Consider the following 21,305-nt stretch of genomic DNA (forward strand, 5'->3'; position numbering starts at 1 on the left):
CAAACATTCTTCAAGGCTCCCAGAATTTTCGCCCCCCTTCCCCACCCTATGATTCACTTCCACTTCCATGGTTCCATCCGCTGCCAGATCCACTCCCAGATATCTAAAACACTTTACTTCCTCCAGTTTTTCTCCATTCAAACTTACCTCGCAATTGACTTGACCCTCAACCCTACTGTACCTAATAACCTTGCTCTTATTCACATTTACTCTCAGCTTTCTTCTTTCACACACTTTACCAAACTCAGTCACCAGCTTCTGCAGTTTCTCACATGAATCAGCCACCAGCGCTGTATCATCAGTGAACAACAACTGACTCACTTCCCAAGCTCTCTCATCCACAACAGACTGCAAACTTGCCCCTCTTTCCATAACTCATGCATTCACCTCCCTAACAACCCCATCCATAAACAAATTAAACAACCATGGAGACATCACGCACCCCTGCCGCAAACCTACATTCACTGAGAACCAATCACTTTCCTCTCTTCCTACACGTACACATGCCTTACATCCTCGATAAAAACTTTTCACTGCTTCTAACAACTTGCCTCCCATACCATATATTCTTAAAACCTTCCACAGAGCATCTCTATCAACTCTATCATATGCCTTCTCCAGATCTATAAATGCTACATACAAATCCATTTGTTTTTCTAAGTATTTCTCGCATACATTCTTCAAAGCAAACACCTGATCCACACATCCTCTACCACTTCTGAAATCACACTGCTCTTCCCCAATCTGATGCTCTGTACATGCCTTCACCCTCTCAATCAATAACCTCCCATATAATTTACCAGGAATACTCAACAAACTTATACCTCTGTAATTTGAGCACTCACTCTTATCCCCTTTGCCTTTGTTCAGTGGCACTATGCAAGCATTCCGCCAATCCTCAGGCACCTCACCATGAATCATACATACATTAAATAACCTTACCAACCAGTCAACAATACAGTCACCCCCTTTTTTAATAAATTCCACTGCAATACCATCCAAACCTGCTGCTTTGCCGGCTTTCATCTTCCGTAAAGCTTTTACTACCTCTTCTCTATTTACCAAATCATTTTCCCTAACCCTCTCACTTTGCACACCACCTCGACCAAGACACCCCACATCTGCCACTCTATCATCAAACACATTCAACAAACCTTCAAAATACTCACTCCATCTCCTTCTCACATCACCACTACTTGTTATCACCTCCCCATTAGCCCCCTTCACTGAAGTTCCCATTTGCTCCCATGTCTTACGCACTTTATTTGCCGCCTTCCAAAACATCTTTTTATCCTCCATGAAATTTAATGATACTCTCTCACCCCAACTCTCATTTGCCCTCTTTTTCACCTCTTGCACCTTTCTCTTGACCTCCTGCCTCTTTCATTTATACCTCTCCCATTTATTTGCATTTTTTCCCTGCAAAAATCGTTCAAATGCCTCTCTCTTCTCTTTCACTAATAATCTTACTTCTTCATTCCACCACTCACTACCTTTTCTAATCAACCCACCTCCCACGCTTCTCATGCCACAAGCATCTTTTGCGCAAGCCATCACTGCTTCCCTAAATACATCCCATTCCTACCCACTCCCCTTACCTCCTTTGTTCTCACCTTTTTCCATTCTGTACTCAGTCTCTCCTGGTACTTCCTCACAAAAGTCTCCTTCCCAAGCTCACTTACTCTCACCACTCTCTTCACCCCAACATTCTCTCTTCTTTTCTGAAAACCCCCACAAATCTTCACCTTCGCTTCCACAAGATAATGATCAGACATCCCTCCAGTTATGGAGGGCTTGAGAAGAAAGATCATGAGAGGCAAGTGTTTTGGGAGCAGCTGAATGAGTGTGTTAGTGGTTTTGATGCACGAGACCGGGTTATAGTGATGGGTGATTTGAATGCAAAGGTGAGTAATGTGGCAGTTGAGGGAATAATTGGTATACATGGGGTGTTCAGTGTTGTAAATGGAAATGGTGAAGAGCTTGTAGATTTATGTGCTGAAAAAGGACTGATGATTGGGAATACCTGGTTTAAAAAGCGAGATATACATAAGTATACTTATGTAAGTAGGAGAGATGGCCAGAGAGCGTTATTGGATTACGTGTTAATTGACAGGCACGCGAAAGAGAGACTTTTGGATGTTAATGTGCTGAGAGGTGCAACTGGAGGGATGTCTGATCATTATCTTGTGGAGGCTTAGGTGAAGATTTGTATGGGTTTTTAGAAAAGAAGAGTGAATGTTGGGGTGAAGAGGGTGGTGAGAGTAAGTGAGCTTGGGAAGGAGACTTGTGTGAGGAAGTACCAGGAGAGACTGAGTACAGAATGGAAAAAGGTGAGAACAATGGAAGTAAGGGGAGTGGGGGAGGAATGGGATGTATTTAGGGAATCAGTGATGGATTTAGCAAAAGATGCTTGTGGCATGAGAAGAGTGGGAGGTGGGTTGATTAGAAAGGGTAGTGAGTGGTGGGATGAAGAAGTAAGAGTATTAGTGAAAGAGAAGAGAGAGGCATTTGGACGATTTTTGCAGGGAAAAAATGCAACTGAGTGGGAGATGTATAAAAGAAAGAGACAGGAGGTCAAGAGAAAGGTGCAAGAGGTGAAAAAAAGGGCAAATGAGAGTTGGGGTGAGAGAGTATCATTAAATTTTAGGGAGAATAAAAAGATGTTCTGGAAGGAGGTAAATAAAGTGCGTAAGACAAGGGAGCAAATGGGAACTTCAGTGAAGGGTGCAAATGGGGAGGTGATAACAAGTAGTGGTGATGTGAGAAGGAGATGGAGTGAGTATTTTGAAGGTTTGTTGAATGTGTTTGATGATAGAGTGGCAGATATAGGGTGTTTTGGTCGAGGTGGTGTGCAAAGTGAGAGGGTTAGGGAAAATGATTTGGTAAACAGAGAAGAGGTAGTAAAAGCCGGCAAGGCAGCAGGTTTGGATGGTATTGCAGTGGAATTTATTAAAAAAGGGGGTGACTGTATTGTTGACTGGTTGGTAAGGTTATTTAATGTATGTATGACTCATGGTGAGGTGCCTGAGGATTGGCGGAATGCGTGCATAGTGCCATTGTACAAAGGCAAAGGGGATAAGAGGGAGTGCTCAAATTACAGAGGTATAAGTTTGTTGAGTATTCCTGGTAAATTATATGGGAGGGTATTGATTGAGAGGGTGAAGGCATGTACAGAGCATCAGACTGGGGAAGAGCAGTGTGGTTTCAGAAGTGGTAGAGGATGTGTGGATCAGGTGTTTGCTTTGAAGAATGTATGTGAGAAATACTTAGAAAAGCAAATGGATTTGTATGTAGCATTTATGGATCTGGAGAAGGCATATGATAGAGTTGATAGAGATGCTCTGTGGAAGGTATTAAGAATATATGGTGTGGGAGGAAAGTTGTTAGAAGCAGTGAAAAGTTTTTATCGTGGATGTAAGGCATGTGTACGTGTAGGAAGAGAGGAAAGTGATTGGTTCTCAGTGAATGTAGGTTTGCGGCAGGGGTGTGTGATGTCTCCATGGTTGTTTAATTTGTTTATGGATGGGGTTGTTAGGGAGGTGAATGCAAGAGTTTTGGAAAGAGGGGCAAGTATGAAGTCTGTTGGGGATGAGAGAGCTTTGGAAGTGAGTCAGTTGTTGTTCACTGATGATACAGCGCTGGTGGCTGATTCATGTGAGAAACTGCAGAAGCTGGTGACTGAGTTTGGTAAAGTGTGTGAAAGAAGAAAGTTAAGAGTAAATGTGAATAAGAGCAAGGTTATTAGGTACAGTAGGGTTGAGGGTCAAGTCAATTGGCAGGTGTGTTTAATGGAGAAAAACTGGAGGAAGTGAAGTGTTTTAGATATCTGGGAGTGGATCTGGCAGCGGATGGAACCATGGAAGAGGAACTGGATCATAGGGTGGGGGAGGGGGCGAAAATTCTGGGAGCCTTGAAGAATGTGTGGAAGTCGAGAACATTATCTCGGAAAGCAAAAATGGGTATGTTTGAAGGAATAGTGTTCCAACAATGTTGTATGGTTGCGAGGCGTGGGCTATGGATAGAGTTGTGCGCAGGAGGATGGATGTACTGGAAATGAGATGTTTGAGGACAATGTGTGGTGTGAGGTTGTTTGATCGAGTAAGTAACGTAAGGGTAAGAGAGATGTGTGGAAATAAAAAGAGTGTGGTTGAGAGAGCAGAAGAGGGTGTTTTGAAATAGTTTGGGCACATGGAGAGAATGAGTGAGGAAAGATTGACCAAGAGGATATATGTGTCGGAGGTGGAGGGAACAAGGAGAAGAGGGAGACCAAATTGGAGGTGGAAAGATGGAGTGGAAAAGATTTTGTGTGATCGGGGCCTGAACATGCAGGAGGGTGAAAGGAGGGCAAGGAATAGAGTGAATTGGAGCGATGTGGTATACCGGGGTTGACGTGCTGTCAGTGGATTGAATCAAGGTATGTGCAGTGTCTGGGGTAAACCATGGAAAGCTGTGTAGGTATGTATATTTGCGTGTGTGGACGTATGTATATACATGTGTATGGGGGTGGGTTGGGCCATTTCTTTCGTCTGTTTCCTTGCGCTACCTCACAAACGCGGGAGACAGCAAAAAAAAAAAAAAAAAAAAAAAAAAAAAAAAAAAAAACCTCCAGTTGCACCTCTCAGCACATTAACATCCAAAAGTCTCTCTTTTGCACGCCTGTCAATTAACACGTAATCCATTAACACTCTCTGGCCATCTCTCCTACTTACATACGTATACTTATGTATATCTCGCTTTTTAAACCAGGTATTCCCAATCACCAGTCCTTTTTCAGCACATAAATCTACAAGCTCTTCACTATTTCCATTTACAACACTGAACACTCCATGTATACCAATTATTCCCTCAACTGCCACATTACTCATCTTTGCATTCAAATCACCCATCACTATAACCCGGTCTTGTGCATCAAAACCACTAACACACTCATTCAGCTGCTCCCAAAACACTTGCCTCTCATGATCTTTCTTCTCATGCCCAGGTGCATATGCACCAATAATCACCCATCTCTCTCCATCAACTTTCAGTTTTACCCATATCAATCTAGAATTTACTTTCTTACACTCTATCACATACTCCCACAACTCCTGATTCAGGAGTAGTGCTACTCCTTCCCTTGCTCTTGTCCTCTCACTAACCCCTGACTTTAATCCCAAGACATTCCCAAACCACTCTTCCCCTTTACCCTTGAGCTTCGTTTCACTCAGAGCCAAAACATCCAGGTTCCTTTCCTCAAACATACTACCTATCTTTCCTTTTTTCTCATCTTGGTTACATCCACACACATTTAGACACCCCAATCTGAGCCTTCGAGGAGGATGAGCACTCCTCGCGTGACTCCTTCTTCTGTTTCCCCTTTTACAAAGTTAAAATACAAGGAGGGGAGGGTTTCTGGGCCCCCGCTCCCGTCCCCTTTAGTCGCCTTCTACGACACGTGAGGAATGTGTGGGAAGTACTCTTAATCCCCTATCCCCAGGCAAATGTTCCCATGGTGCCAGGTGCCCACCATCATGTGTGAACTAAAATGTGGGACAGAAATAGGTTACATTTGATTTAACAGACTTTCAGCACTAGTGGACAACCCTTTCCCCATCAGTCTTTTAAATCGAGGGTTTACTGTATTACAAATAAGTGAAGCAGTCAACAAATGGGTACACTTATAATGAGTGAAAAGAAAAAGGAATATCCAAGAAAATAAAAGCATGGAATACAAATAAAAAATTGGGGAGAAAGCAGTCTCTGAAAAAACATTTCTTTCAAATTATATGGCAGATCATGAATCTGTGACACCAAACAGGAGTAAATGCAATAAGAAACAATCTCATTTCTTACATCTAATAAAATCAGAAACTTCATGGGTAAATAAAAACTATAGAATAAAAGTGTTTATGCCTTTTGAACTTACCAACTGGGGCACCAAAGGCAGCAGCAACACCAGCAGCAGCACCAGCGGAAACAAAATCTCGCTTTTCATGGTCCTCACGAAAGTACTCAAAAAATCCAAAATCACGTTTGAGTGTAGTGGTCTTCCCCTGGGATACACCTGCTGCAATGACAGCCCCAGAGTGAATCATGGGACCTTCCTGTCAAAGAAAGGGCAGCAACATTATTTTTCTATTGTTATCATATGAAAAATGTGTCAGTGCAGGAAAAGTATGAAGAGGAGAGGCAGACAGTGAATGATAAATTTAATTAGGGTTAGGGATACTTCACATGATAATGGAAGAATAACTGGGTATTAGATGCACACTGATGGAGAGAGATGGGTGATTATTGGTGCATATGCACCTGGGCATGAGAAGAAAGATCATGAGAGGCAAGTGTTTTGGGAGCAGCTGAATGAGTGTGTTAGTGGTTTTGATGCACAAGACTGGGTTACAGTGATGGGTGATTTGAATGCAAAGGTGAGTAATGTGGCAGTTGAGGGAATAATTGGTATACATGGGGTGTTCAGTGTTGTAAATGGAAATGGTGAAGAGCTTGTAGATTTATTTGCTGAAAAAGGACTGGTGATTGGGAATACCTGGTTTTTTAAAAAGCGAGATATACATAAGTATACGTATGTGAGTAGGAGAGATGGCCAGAGAGCGTTATTGGATTACGTGTTAATTGACAGGCGTGCAAAAGAGAGACTTTTGGATGTTAATGTGCTGAGAGGTGCAACTGGAGGGATGTCTGATCATTATCTTGTGGAGGCGAAGGTGAAGATTTGTAGGGGTTTTCAGAAAAGAAGAGTGAATGTTGGGGTGAAGAGGGTGGTGAGAGTAAGTCAGCTAGGGAAGGAGACTTGTGTGAGGAAGTAACAGGAGAGACTGAGTACAGAATGGAAAAAGGTGAGAACAAAGGAGGTAAGGGGAGTGGGGGAGGAATGGGATGTATTTTGGGAAGCAGTGATGGCTTGCGCAAAAGATGCTTGTGGCATGAGAAGCGTGGGAGGTGGGTTGATTAGAAAGGGTAGTAAGTGGTGGGATGAAGAAGTAAGAGTATTAGTGAAAGAGAAGAGAGAGGCATTTGGACGATTTTTGCAGGGAAAAAATGCAAATGAGTGGGAGATGTATAAAAGAAAGAGGCAGGAGGTCAAGAGAAAGGTGCAAGAGGTGAAAAGTAGGGCAATGGAGAGTTGGGGTGAGAGAGTATCATTAAATTTTAGAGAGAATAAAAAGATGTTTTGGAAGGAGGTAAATAAAGTGTGTAAGACATGGGAGCAAATGGGAACTTCAGTGAAGGGCGCTAATGGGGAGGTGATAACAAGTAGTGGTGATGTGAGAAGGAGATGGAGTGAGTATTTTGAAGGTTTGTTGAATGTGTTTGATGATAGAGTGGCAGATATAGGGTGTTCTGGTCGAGGTGGAGTGCAAAATGAGAGGGTTAGGGAAAATGATTTGGTAAACAGAGAAGAGGTAGTAAAAGCTTTGCTGAAGATGAAAGCCGGCAAAGCAGCAGGTTTGGATGGTATTGCAGTGGAATTTATTAAAAAAGGGGGTGACTGTATTGCTGACTGGTTGGTAAGGTTATTTAATGTATCTATGATTCACGGTGAGGTGCCTGAGGATTGGCGGAATGCGTGCATAGTGCCATTGTACAAAGGCAAAGGGGATAAGAGGGAGTGCTCAAATTACATAGGTATAAGTTTGTTGAGTATTCCTGGTAAATTATATGGGAGGGTATTGATTGAGAGGGTGAAGGCATGTACAGAGCATCAGATTAGGGAAGAGCAGTGTGGTTTCAGAAGTGGTAGAGGATGTGTGGATCAGGTGTTTGCTTTGAAGAATGTATGTGAGAAATACTTAGAAAAGCAAATGGATTTGTATGTAGCATTTATGGATCTGGAGAAGGCATATGAGAGAGTTGATAGAGATGCTCTGTGGAAGGTATTAAGAATATATGGTGTGGGAGGCAAGTTGTTAGAAGCAGTGAAAAGTTTTTATCGAGGATGTAAGGCATGTGTACGTGTAGGAAGAGAGGAAAGTGATTGGTTCTCAGTGAATGTAGGTTTGCAGCAGGGGTGTGTGATGTCTCCATGGTTGTTTAATTTGTTTATGGATGGGGTTGTTAGGGAGGTGAATGCAAGAGTTTTGGAAAGAGGGGCAAGTATGAAGTCTGTTGTGGATGAGAGAGCTTGGGAAGTGAGTCAGTTGTTGTTCGCTGATGATACAGCATTGGTGGCTGATTCATGTGAGAAACTGCAGAAGCTGGTGACTGAGTTTGGTAAAGTGTGTGAAAGAAAGTTAAAGAGTAAATGTGAATAAGAGCAATGTTATTAGGTACAATAGGGTTGAGGGTCAAGTCAATTGGGAGGTAAGTTTGAATGGAGAAAAACTGGAGGAAGTAAAGTGTTTTAGCTATCTGGGAGTGGATCTGGCAGCAGATGGAACCATGGAAGCGGAAGTGGATCATAGGGTGGGGGAGGGGGTGAAAATCCTGGGAGCCTTGAAGAATGTGTGGAAGTCGAGAACATTATCTCAGAAAGCAAAAATGGGTATGTTTGAAGGAATAGTGGTTCCAACAATGTTGTATGGTTGCGAGGTGTGGGCTATGGATAGAGTTGTGCGCAGGAGAGTGGATGTGCTGGAAATGAGATGTTTAAGGACAATGTGTGGTGTGAGGTGGTTTGATCGAGTAAGTAACATAAGGGTAAGAGAGATGTGTGGAAATAAAAAGAGCGTGGTTGAGAGAGCAGAAGAGGGTGTTTTGAAATGGTTTGGGCACATGGAGAGAATGAGTGAGGAAAGATTGACCAAGAGGATATATGTGTCGGAGGTGGAGGGAACGAGGAGAAGTGGGAGACCAAATTGGAGGTGGAAAGATGGAGTGAAAAAGATTTTGTGTGATCAGGGCCTGAACATGCATGAGGGTGAAAGGAGGGCAAGGAATAGAGTGAATTGGATCGATGTGGTATACCGGGGTTGACGTGCTGTCAGTGGATTGAATCAGGGCATGTGAAGCGTCTGGGGTAAACCATGGAAAGCTGTGTAGGTATGTATATTTGCGTGTGTGGACGTGTATGTATACACATGTGTATGGGGGTGGGTTGGGCCATTGCTTTCGTCTGTTTCCTTGCGCTACCTCGCAAACGCGGGAGACCGGCAAAAAAAAAAAAAAAAAAAAAAAAAAAAAAAAAAACCTCCAGTTGCACCTCTCAGCACATTAACATCCAAAAGTCTCTCTTTTGCACGCCTGTCAATTAACACGTAATCCATTAACACTCTCTGGCCATCTCTCCTACTTACATACGTATACTTATGTATATCTCGCTTTTTAAACCAGGTATTCCCAATCACCAGTCCTTTTTCAGCACATAAATCTACAAGCTCTTCACTATTTCCATTTACAACACTGAACACTCCATGTATACCAATTATTCCCTCAACTGCCACATTACTCATCTTTGCATTCAAATCACCCATCACTATAACCCGGTCTTGTGCATCAAAACCACTAACACACTCATTCAGCTGCTCCCAAAACACTTGCCTCTCATGATCTTTCTTCTCATGCCCAGGTGCATATGCACCAATAATCACCCATCTCTCTCCATCAACTTTCAGTTTTACCCATATCAATCTAGAATTTACTTTCTTACACTCTATCACATACTCCCACAACTCCTGATTCAGGAGTAGTGCTACTCCTTCCCTTGCTCTTGTCCTCTCACTAACCCCTGACTTTAATCCCAAGACATTCCCAAACCACTCTTCCCCTTTACCCTTGAGCTTCGTTTCACTCAGAGCCAAAACATCCAGGTTCCTTTCCTCAAACATACTACCTATCTTTCCTTTTTTCTCATCTTGGTTACATCCACACACATTTAGACACCCCAATCTGAGCCTTCGAGGAGGATGAGCACTCCTCGCGTGACTCCTTCTTCTGTTTCCCCTTTTACAAAGTTAAAATACAAGGAGGGGAGGGTTTCTGGGCCCCCGCTCCCGTCCCCTTTAGTCGCCTTCTACGACACGTGAGGAATGTGTGGGAAGTACTCTTAATCCCCTATCCCCAGGCAAATGTTCCCATGGTGCCAGGTGCCCACCATCATGTGTGAACTAAAATGTGGGACAGAAATAGGTTACATTTGATTTAACAGACTTTCAGCACTAGTGGACAACCCTTTCCCCATCAGTCTTTTAAATCGAGGGTTTACTGTATTACAAATAAGTGAAGCAGTCAACAAATGGGTACACTTATAATGAGTGAAAAGAAAAAGGAATATCCAAGAAAATAAAAGCATGGAATACAAATAAAAAATTGGGGAGAAAGCAGTCTCTGAAAAAACATTTCTTTCAAATTATATGGCAGATCATGAATCTGTGACACCAAACAGGAGTAAATGCAATAAGAAACAATCTCATTTCTTACATCTAATAAAATCAGAAACTTCATGGGTAAATAAAAACTATAGAATAAAAGTGTTTATGCCTTTTGAACTTACCAACTGGGGCACCAAAGGCAGCAGCAACACCAGCAGCAGCACCAGCGGAAACAAAATCTCGCTTTTCATGGTCCTCACGAAAGTACTCAAAAAATCCAAAATCACGTTTGAGTGTAGTGGTCTTCCCCTGGGATACACCTGCTGCAATGACAGCCCCAGAGTGAATCATGGGACCTTCCTGTCAAAGAAAGGGCAGCAACATTATTTTTCTATTGTTATCATATGAAAAATGTGTCAGTGCAGGAAAAGTATGAAGAGGAGAGGCAGACAGTGAATGATAAATTTAATTAGGGTTAGGGATACTTCACATGATAATGGAAGAATAACTGGGTATTAGATGCACACTGATGGAGAGAGATGGGTGATTATTGGTGCATATGCACCTGGGCATGAGAAGAAAGATCATGAGAGGCAAGTGTTTTGGGAGCAGCTGAATGAGTGTGTTAGTGGTTTTGATGCACAAGACTGGGTTACAGTGATGGGTGATTTGAATGCAAAGGTGAGTAATGTGGCAGTTGAGGGAATAATTGGTATACATGGGGTGTTCAGTGTTGTAAATGGAAATGGTGAAGAGCTTGTAGATTTATTTGCTGAAAAAGGACTGGTGATTGGGAATACCTGGTTTTTTAAAAAGCGAGATATACATAAGTATACGTATGTGAGTAGGAGAGATGGCCAGAGAGCGTTATTGGATTACGTGTTAATTGACAGGCGTGCAAAAGAGAGACTTTTGGATGTTAATGTGCTGAGAGGTGCAACTGGAGGGATGTCTGATCATTATCTTGTGGAGGCGAAGGTGAAGATTTGTAGGGGTTTTCAGAAAAGAAGAGTGAATGTTGGGGTGAAGAGGGTGGTGAGAGTAAGTCAGCTAGGGAAGGAGACTTGTGTGAGGAAGTAACAGGAGAGACTGAGTACAGAATGGAAAAAGGTGAGAACAAAGGAGGTAAGGGGAGTGGGGGAGGAATGGGATGTATTTTGGGAAGCAGTGATGGCTTGCGCAAAAGATGCTTGTGGCATGAGAAGCGTGGGAGGTGGGTTGATTAGAAAGGGTAGTAAGTGGTGGGATGAAGAAGTAAGAGTATTAGTGAAAGAGAAGAGAGAGGCATTTGGACGATTTTTGCAGGGAAAAAATGCAAATGAGTGGGAGATGTATAAAAGAAAGAGGCAGGAGGTCAAGAGAAAGGTGCAAGAGGTGAAAAGTAGGGCAATGGAGAGTTGGGGTGAGAGAGTATCATTAAATTTTAGAGAGAATAAAAAGATGTTTTGGAAGGAGGTAAATAAAGTGTGTAAGACATGGGAGCAAATGGGAACTTCAGTGAAGGGCGCTAATGGGGAGGTGATAACAAGTAGTGGTGATGTGAGAAGGAGATGGAGTGAGTATTTTGAAGGTTTGTTGAATGTGTTTGATGATAGAGTGGCAGATATAGGGTGTTCTGGTCGAGGTGGAGTGCAAAATGAGAGGGTTAGGGAAAATGATTTGGTAAACAGAGAAGAGGTAGTAAAAGCTTTGCTGAAGATGAAAGCCGGCAAAGCAGCAGGTTTGGATGGTATTGCAGTGGAATTTATTAAAAAAGGGGGTGACTGTATTGCTGACTGGTTGGTAAGGTTATTTAATGTATCTATGATTCACGGTGAGGTGCCTGAGGATTGGCGGAATGCGTGCATAGTGCCATTGTACAAAGGCAAAGGGGATAAGAGGGAGTGCTCAAATTACATAGGTATAAGTTTGTTGAGTATTCCTGGTAAATTATATGGGAGGGTATTGATTGAGAGGGTGAAGGCATGTACAGAGCATCAGATTAGGGAAGAGCAGTGTGGTTTCAGAAGTGGTAGAGGATGTGTGGATCAGGTGTTTGCTTTGAAGAATGTATGTGAGAAATACTTAGAAAAGCAAATGGATTTGTATGTAGCATTTATGGATCTGGAGAAGGCATATGAGAGAGTTGATAGAGATGCTCTGTGGAAGGTATTAAGAATATATGGTGTGGGAGGCAAGTTGTTAGAAGCAGTGAAAAGTTTTTATCGAGGATGTAAGGCATGTGTACGTGTAGGAAGAGAGGAAAGTGATTGGTTCTCAGTGAATGTAGGTTTGCAGCAGGGGTGTGTGATGTCTCCATGGTTGTTTAATTTGTTTATGGATGGGGTTGTTAGGGAGGTGAATGCAAGAGTTTTGGAAAGAGGGGCAAGTATGAAGTCTGTTGTGGATGAGAGAGCTTGGGAAGTGAGTCAGTTGTTGTTCGCTGATGATACAGCATTGGTGGCTGATTCATGTGAGAAACTGCAGAAGCTGGTGACTGAGTTTGGTAAAGTGTGTGAAAGAAAGTTAAAGAGTAAATGTGAATAAGAGCAATGTTATTAGGTACAATAGGGTTGAGGGTCAAGTCAATTGGGAGGTAAGTTTGAATGGAGAAAAACTGGAGGAAGTAAAGTGTTTTAGCTATCTGGGAGTGGATCTGGCAGCAGATGGAACCATGGAAGCGGAAGTGGATCATAGGGTGGGGGAGGGGGTGAAAATCCTGGGAGCCTTGAAGAATGTGTGGAAGTCGAGAACATTATCTCAGAAAGCAAAAATGGGTATGTTTGAAGGAATAGTGGTTCCAACAATGTTGTATGGTTGCGAGGTGTGGGCTATGGATAGAGTTGTGCGCAGGAGAGTGGATGTGCTGGAAATGAGATGTTTAAGGACAATGTGTGGTGTGAGGTGGTTTGATCGAGTAAGTAACATAAGGGTAAGAGAGATGTGTGGAAATAAAAAGAGCGTGGTTGAGAGAGCAGAAGAGGGTGTTTTGAAATGGTTTGGGCACATGGAGAGAATGAGTGAGGAAAGATTGACCAAGAGGATATATGTGTCGGAGGTGGAGGGAACGAGGAGAAGTGGGAGACCAAATTGGAGGTGGAAAGATGGAGTGAAAAAGATTTTGTGTGATCAGGGCCTGAACATGCATGAGGGTGAAAGGAGGGCAAGGAATAGAGTGAATTGGATCGATGTGGTATACCGGGGTTGACGTGCTGTCAGTGGATTGAATCAGGGCATGTGAAGCGTCTGGGGTAAACCATGGAAAGCTGTGTAGGTATGTATATTTGCGTGTGTGGACGTGTATGTATACACATGTGTATGGGGGTGGGTTGGGCCATTGCTTTCGTCTCTTTCCTTGCGCTACCTCGCAAACGCGGGAGACCGGCAAAAAAAAAAAAAAAAAAAAAAAAGTATTAGTGTTTCACTCCAATTCTGAGACCCCAATGTTTCATGAGAATTACCATTATGAGGTAGTTTATTGCTATTACAGTTATCAGCAATAGAGGTATCTATTTACTTTTTTGTGTATTTGTCTATCTACACCTCAACATATCTATCTAAAAATTAATAACTTTTGCATACCCTGTCTCTCCTGCTTTCGCAAAGGGCAAGGGAGCATTTGGAGCAGATGAATAAACCTTCTACTAAAGCTCTTCTGGTGTGTGCTTTGTGTCAGCCTACCATACCGGCTAAATCTTGTCACAGGAGCTTTGTTTCTTCTGTTCCAACTTTTAGGAGCTGATTATGTTGGTATTTACCCTGTTCTTTATACTATTGTCTTTAACTCCTTTCTTATTTATATGGAATGTATACATGGGATGTATTAACTGTACAGTTTCACATTTCACTCATCCAGATCCTAACCTTGTCAACTACGCAATGGTAAATACACATGATTCCCCAGCTCTTTGTAAAATGTAAAGCAGGAGAATATTCTTTGGATTAAAATAATGTAGCTGTTGTGATCAAGACAAGGGCATATAGAGGTAACTGAAAGTATATGTCTCACTAGGACAGTAGGAACAAAGTATAGGTAATATATACAGAACAGAATGCCTTTGGAAGCATCAAAACACTCTTAATACCTTGCCCACAGCCAACCCGCCAAGAACTGACATGGTGACCCCAACGGCCTTGCTGATTAGGGTCTTTATTCTCACAACTCGAGGCACCTTCACACCATTTAGGTAACACTTCACTTGTGGGATCCCACTTCCAGCTGCCACAGGCTACAGAGAGATAAGTGTGTTACTATAAAAGAAGACCAATGGAAGTAATAAATGTTATTTAGACATGAGCTGATTTTGTTTCACTGTCGCACCACTTAGTGTTCTGCCACATTCTAGTACTCTCTATCTAAAATATATACAGTCCAAATATTTGGTTTTCTGTTTCTGATCTCTAATTTGTTTATACTTTCATGAGCAAACCTTGATCTTTAAAGTTTACAGGCCAAATACCATCTTTTAGTCACAACTTGCACTGCAGTACTTATTATCCTTCTTTGATTCTCCATCTCTCAGTAATCCATTTAAAAATATAAATATAAACATTTCCATCCCTGAGCATACTGAGATATGAACTCTTTACAACTCCCTCACCTATACATAGTAAGGATCATTTACAGTGAGGCCACTGCCAAAGTAGACACTCATTTCAATGATTCAGTGACATACTTCCCCTCCTTAAAAATCAGATAACTCAAGGCTGGTATCAAATTTTCATTCTGAAGTGACCTTAACAAAGGAAGTCAATTTCTGACAAACCCAAATTCTAATCACAGAACACCATGATGTGATGCTCACTGGGAGAGTATTAGCTCCTCAGTCTTACATGCTGTAATGCACTTGCCAAAGAAGACTCCAAACTCTCCCATTACCTATTATCACACACCTTATAGTAAACATGTGGTGCCTGACTGCTGTTCTATGTATTGCTTTTTAGAAAAATAATCATGTTATAAGGGAAGAAAATATTATGACCATACCAATCCAAAATGGAGAAGAGAACACTCAGTATGAAGGGAAGTCTTTAAGGGTTGCTCTTCCTATATCACTCTTACCTAATAAAGATGTCCTCCCTAAATCTTAATCTGAGAGCATGTTAAATGGAGACTTTCTCTAAAACAACATGGAGATGTATATCTCATGCAAAAGTTGAGGGTGAGAATGCCTATGATATATCAGACATTAACTAATCAGCAAGTGCAAATAACTTCACTTCCCTATATTGTATCAAATATAGAAATGACAACATACCTCCACATATGATCCAAGGAAAGCTGCTACTAGGGTTGGTCCAACATTTAAGGCAGCCCACAATAAAAAAGGGATGATTAAGGTGTTGTTTTCCACACTATAATCTGTATCTGATGAAGAAGTTTAGGAAACACAATAGAAGATTGAAAGGACTCTAGAAGCAGGAAGATAAAGGTAAAGGAAATACAGTGGCTGAGTGCATAAGATTATCATTAAAGCAATCTAAAATGAACTTATATCTATCATTATACCATATTAGTAATCAATCTCTTTACCTTACTGACCAGTTTATCTATAAGACCAGCCTACTACTGATGAGACTTAGCAAACAAAAGTAGTAAAAAAAAGGATACATTGTTTTAACCACATGTACTTGAATTTAGAGAGAGTCTCAATAGCGATGTCAATAGCACATGCTATTAATGCAGTAAAAATGGCTGTTAGCAACACTACCAGCCAACGGGCAGCATCTTTCTTCACAACAAATGTATATCCCTTAGTTCTCTCTTCATCGAGCCATGCAGAATTAACACAAGTGTCATAATCCAAACTCTGAAAAGAAATGTATACATAAAACTTGTCTGGCTTGTGAAAACTAATTTCAATCAACAGAATGATATTACTTGAGAATTGGATATCATCAGACTTTCTTTACCATGAAAACCTTGAACAATCACTGCATCTATCTATCTACCTATTATTATCATTATTGTTATTATTATTATCATTATCATTATTATTATTATTATCATCGTTATTATTGTTATTATTATTATTATTATTATTATAATTATTATTATTATTTTCATTATACTTTGTTGCTGTCTCCCGCATTAGCTAGGTAGTGCAAGGAAACAGATGAAAGAATGGCCCAACCCACCCACATACAAATGTATATACATACACGTCCACACACAGCACATATACATACCTATAAATCTCACCGTATACATATATATACACACACAGACACATACATATATACACATGTACATAATTCACACTGTCTGCCCTTATTCATTCTTGTCGCCACCTTGCCACACATGAAATCAAAACCCCTTCCCCCCGTATGTGCGTGAGGTAGCGCTAGGAAAAGACAACAAAGGCCACATTCGTTCCCACTCAGTCTCTACCTGTCATGTATAATGCACCGAAACCACAACTCCCTTTCCACATCCAGGCCCCACAAAACTTTCCATGGTTTACCCCAGATGCTTCACATGCCCTGGTTCAGTCCACTGACATCACGTCGACCTCAGTATACCACATCGTTCCAATTCACTCTATTCCTTGCACGCCTTTCACCCTCCTGCATGTTTAGGCCCCGATCACTCAAAATTTTTTTCACTCCATCTTTCCACCTCCAATTTGGTCTCCCACTTCTCCTCGTTTCCCCCACCTTTGACAAATATATCCTCTTAGTCAATCTTTCTTCACTCATTCTCTCCATGTGACCAAACCATTTCAAAACACTCTCTTCTGCTCTCTCAACCACACTCTTTTTATTACCACACATCTCTCTTACCCTTTCATTACTTACTCGATCAAACGAACCCACACCACATATTGTCCTCAAACATCTCATCTCCAGCACATCCACCCTCCTCCGCACAACTCTATCTATAGCCCAAGCCTTGCAACCATATAACATTGTTGGAACCACTATTCCTTCAAACATACCCATTTTTGCTTTCCAAGATAACGTTCTTGACTTCCACACATTTTTCAACGCTCCCAGAACTTTTGCCCCCTCCCCCACCCTATGATTCACTTCCACTTCCATGGTTCCATCCACTGCCAAATCCACTCCTAGATATCTAAAACACTTCACTTCCTCCAGTTTTTCTTCATTCAAACTTACCTCCCAACTGACTTGTCCCTCAACCCTACAGTACCTAATAACCTTGCTCTTATTCACACTTACTCTCAGCTTTCTTCTTTCATACACTTTACCAAACTCAGTCACCAGCTTCTGCAGTTTCTCACATGAATCAGCCACCAGCGCTGTATCATCAGCGAACAACTGACTCACTTCCCAAGCTCTTTCATCCACAACAGACTTCATACTTTCCAAAACTCTTTCCAAAACTCTAGCATTCACCTCCCTAACAACCCCATCCATAAACAAATTAAACAACCATGGAGACATCACACACCCCTGCCGCAAACTAAAATTCATTGAGAACCAATCACTTTCCTCTCTTCCTACACCTACACATGCCTTACATCCTCGATAAAAACTTTTCACTGCTTCTAACAACTTACCTCCCACACCATATATTCTTAATACCTTCCACAGAGCATCTCTATCAACTCTATCATATGCCTTCTCCAGATCCATAAATGCTACATACAAATCCATTTGCTTTTCTAAGTATTTCTCACATACATTCTTCAAAGCAAACACCTGATCCATACATCCTCTACCTCTTCTAAAGCCACACTGCTCTTTCCCAATCTGATGCTCTGTACATGCCTTCACCCTCTCAATCAATACCCTCCCATATAATTTACCAGGAATACTCAACAAACTTATACCTCTGTAATCTGAGCACTCGCTCTTATTCCCTTTGCCTTTGTACAATGGCACTATGCAAGCATTCCGCCAATCCTCAGGCACCTCACCATGAATCATACATACATTAAATAACCTTACCAACCAGTCAACAATACAGTCACCCCCTTTTTTAATAAACTCCACTGCAATACCATCCAAACCCGCTGCCTTGCCGGTTTTCATCTTCTGCATAGCTTTTAATACCTCTTCTCTGTTTACTAAATCATTCTCCCTAACCCTCTCACTTTGCACACCACCTCGTCCAAAACACCCTCTATCTGCTACTCTATCATCAAACACATTCAACAAACCTTCAAAATACTCACTCCATCTCCTTCTCACATCACCACTACTTGTTATCACCTCCCCATTAGCCCCCTTTACTGATGTTCCCATCTGTTTCCTTGTCTTACGCACTTTATTTACCTCCTTCCAAAACATCTTTTCATTCTCCCTAAAATCTAATGATACTCTCTCATCCTAACTCTCATTTGCCCTTATTTTTTGCCACTTGCACCTTTCTCTTGACCTCCTGCCTCTTTCTTTTATACATCTCCCAGTCATCTACATTACTTCCTTACAAATATTGGCCAAATGCCTCTCTCTTCTCTTTCACTAATAATCTTACTTCTTCATCCCACCACTCACTACCCTTTCTAATCTGCCCACCTCCCATGCTTCTCATGCCACAAGCAACTATTGCGCAAGCCATCACTGCTTCCCTAAATACATCCCAGTCCTCCCCCATTCCCCTTACGTCCTTTGATCTCACCTTTTTCCATTCTGTACTCAGTCTCTTCTGCTACTTCCTCACACAAGTATCCTTCCCAAGCTCATATACTCTCACTACTCTCTTCTCCCCAACATTCTCTCTTCTCTTCTGAAAACCTCTACAAATCTTCACCTTCGCCTCCACAAGATATCATAATGATCAGACATCCCTCCAGTTGCACCTCTCAGCACATTAACATCCAAAAGTCTCTTTCGCATGTCTATCAATTAACACGTAATTCAATAATGCTCTCTGGCCATCTCTCCTACTTACATACGTATTTTAATTTTATTTATTTATTTTGCTTTGTCGCTGTCTCCCATGTTAGCGAGGTAGCGCAAGGAAACAGAAGAAAGAATGGCCCAACCCACCAACATACACATGTATATACATACACGTCCACACACACAAATATACATACCTATACATCTCAATGTAAACATATATATACACACATATACATATACATATATACACATGTACATAATGCATGCTGTCTGCCTTTATTTATTCCCATCGCCACCTCGCCACACGTGGAATAACAACCCCCTCCCCCCTCATGTGTGCGAGGTAGCGCTAGGAAAAGACAACAAAGGCCCCATTCGTTCACACTCAGTCTCTAGCTGTCATGTAATAATGCACCGAAACCACAGCTCCCTTTCCACATCCAGGCCCCACACAACTTTCCATGGTTTACCCCAGACGCTTCACATGCCCTGGTTCAATCCATTGACAGCACGTCGACCCCGGTATACCACATCGTTCCAATTCACTCTATTCCTTGCACGCCTTTCACCCTCCTGCATGTTTAGGCCCTGATCACTCAAAATCTTTTTCACTCCATCTTTCCACCTCCAATTTGGTCTCACACTTCTCCTCGTTCCCTCCACCTCTGACACATATATCCTCTTTATCAATCTTTCCTCACTCATTCTCTCCATGTGACCAAACCATTTCAAAACACTCTCTTCTGCTCTCTCAACCACACTCTTTTTATTACCACACATCTCTCTTACCCTTTCATTACTTACTCGATTAAACCACCTCACACCACACAGTGTCCTCAAACACCTCATTTCCAACACATTCACCCTCCTCCGCACAACTCTATCTATAGCCCACGCCTTGCAAACATATAACATTGTTAGAATCACTATTCCTTCAAATATCTATAGCCCACGCCTTGCAAACATATAACATTGTTAGAATCACTATTCCTTCAAACATACCCATTTTTGCTTTCCAAGATAATGTTCTCAACTTCCACACATTTTTCAACGCTCCCAGGACTTTTGCCCCCTCCCCCTACCCTATGATTCACTTCTGCTTCCATGGTTCCATCCACTGCCAAATCCACTCCCTGATATCTAAAACACTTCACTTCCTCCAGTTTTTCTTCATTCAAACTTACCTCCCATTTGACTTGTCCCTCAACCCTAATGTACCTAACAACCTTGCTCTTATTCACATTTACTCTCAGCTTTCTTCTTTCACACACTTTACCAAACTCAGTCACCAGCTTCTGCAGTTTCTCACATGAATCAGCCACCAGTGCTGTATCATCAGTGAACAACAACTGACTCACTTCCAAAGCTCTCTCATCCACAACAGACTGCATACTTGCCCCTCTTTCCAAAACTCTTGCATTCATCTCCCTTACAACCCCATCCATAAACAAATTAAACAACCATGGAGACATCACACACCCCTGCCGCAAACCTACATTCACTGAGAACCAATCACTTTCCTCTCTTCCTACACGTACACATGCCTTACATCCTCGATAAAAACTTTTCACTGCTTCTAACAACTTACCTCCCACACCATATATTCTTAATACCTTCCACAGAGCATCTCTATCAACTCCATCAAATGCCTTCTCCAGATCCATAAATGCTATATACAAATCCATTTGCTTTTCTAAGTATTTCTCACATACATTCTTCAACGCAAACACCTGATCCACACATCCTCTACCACTTATGAAACCACCCTGTTCTTCCCCAATCTGATGCTCTGTACATGCCTTCGCCCTGTCAATCAATACCCTCCCATATAATTTCCTAGGAATACTCAACAAACTTATACCTCTGTAATTTTAGCACTCACTATTATTCCTTTTGCCTTTGTACAATGGCACTATGCAAGCATTCTGCCAACCCTCAGGCACCTCACCATGAGTCATACATACATTGAATAACCTTACCAACCAGTCAACAGTACAGTCATCTCCTTTTTTAATAAATTCCACTGCAATACCAACCAAACCCACTTCCTTGCCGGCTTTCATCTTCCGCAAAGCTTTTACTACCTCTTCTCTGTTTACCAAATCATTCTCCCTAACACTCTCACTTTGCACACCACCTCGACCAAAACACCCTATATCTGCCACTCTTATCATCAAACACATTCAACAAACCTTCAAAATACTCCATCTCCTTCTCACATCACCACTACTTGTTATCACCTCATTAGCCCCCTTCACTGATGTTCCC

General features: G+C 41.8%; 1 protein-coding gene across 1 annotated transcript in view; it reads right to left on the reverse strand.

The window, feature by feature from the left end:
- Positions 1–21,305, reverse strand: part of ClC-b (chloride channel protein 7) — a 106,508-nt gene that overhangs the window by 66,936 nt on the left and 18,267 nt on the right. The window contains exons 4-7 of the mRNA XM_071689324.1: positions 15,835–16,033; positions 15,482–15,591; positions 14,309–14,452; positions 10,427–10,604 (exon numbers count right to left, since the gene is read on the reverse strand). Coding sequence (XP_071545425.1) covers positions 10,427–10,604; positions 14,309–14,452; positions 15,482–15,591; positions 15,835–16,033 — 631 coding nt within the window. The remainder of the gene's footprint in view (positions 1–10,426; positions 10,605–14,308; positions 14,453–15,481; positions 15,592–15,834; positions 16,034–21,305) is intronic.

Source organism: Panulirus ornatus, chromosome 46 (genome assembly GCF_036320965.1).
Source record: "Panulirus ornatus isolate Po-2019 chromosome 46, ASM3632096v1, whole genome shotgun sequence".
Taxonomy (NCBI): domain Eukaryota; kingdom Metazoa; phylum Arthropoda; class Malacostraca; order Decapoda; family Palinuridae; genus Panulirus; species Panulirus ornatus.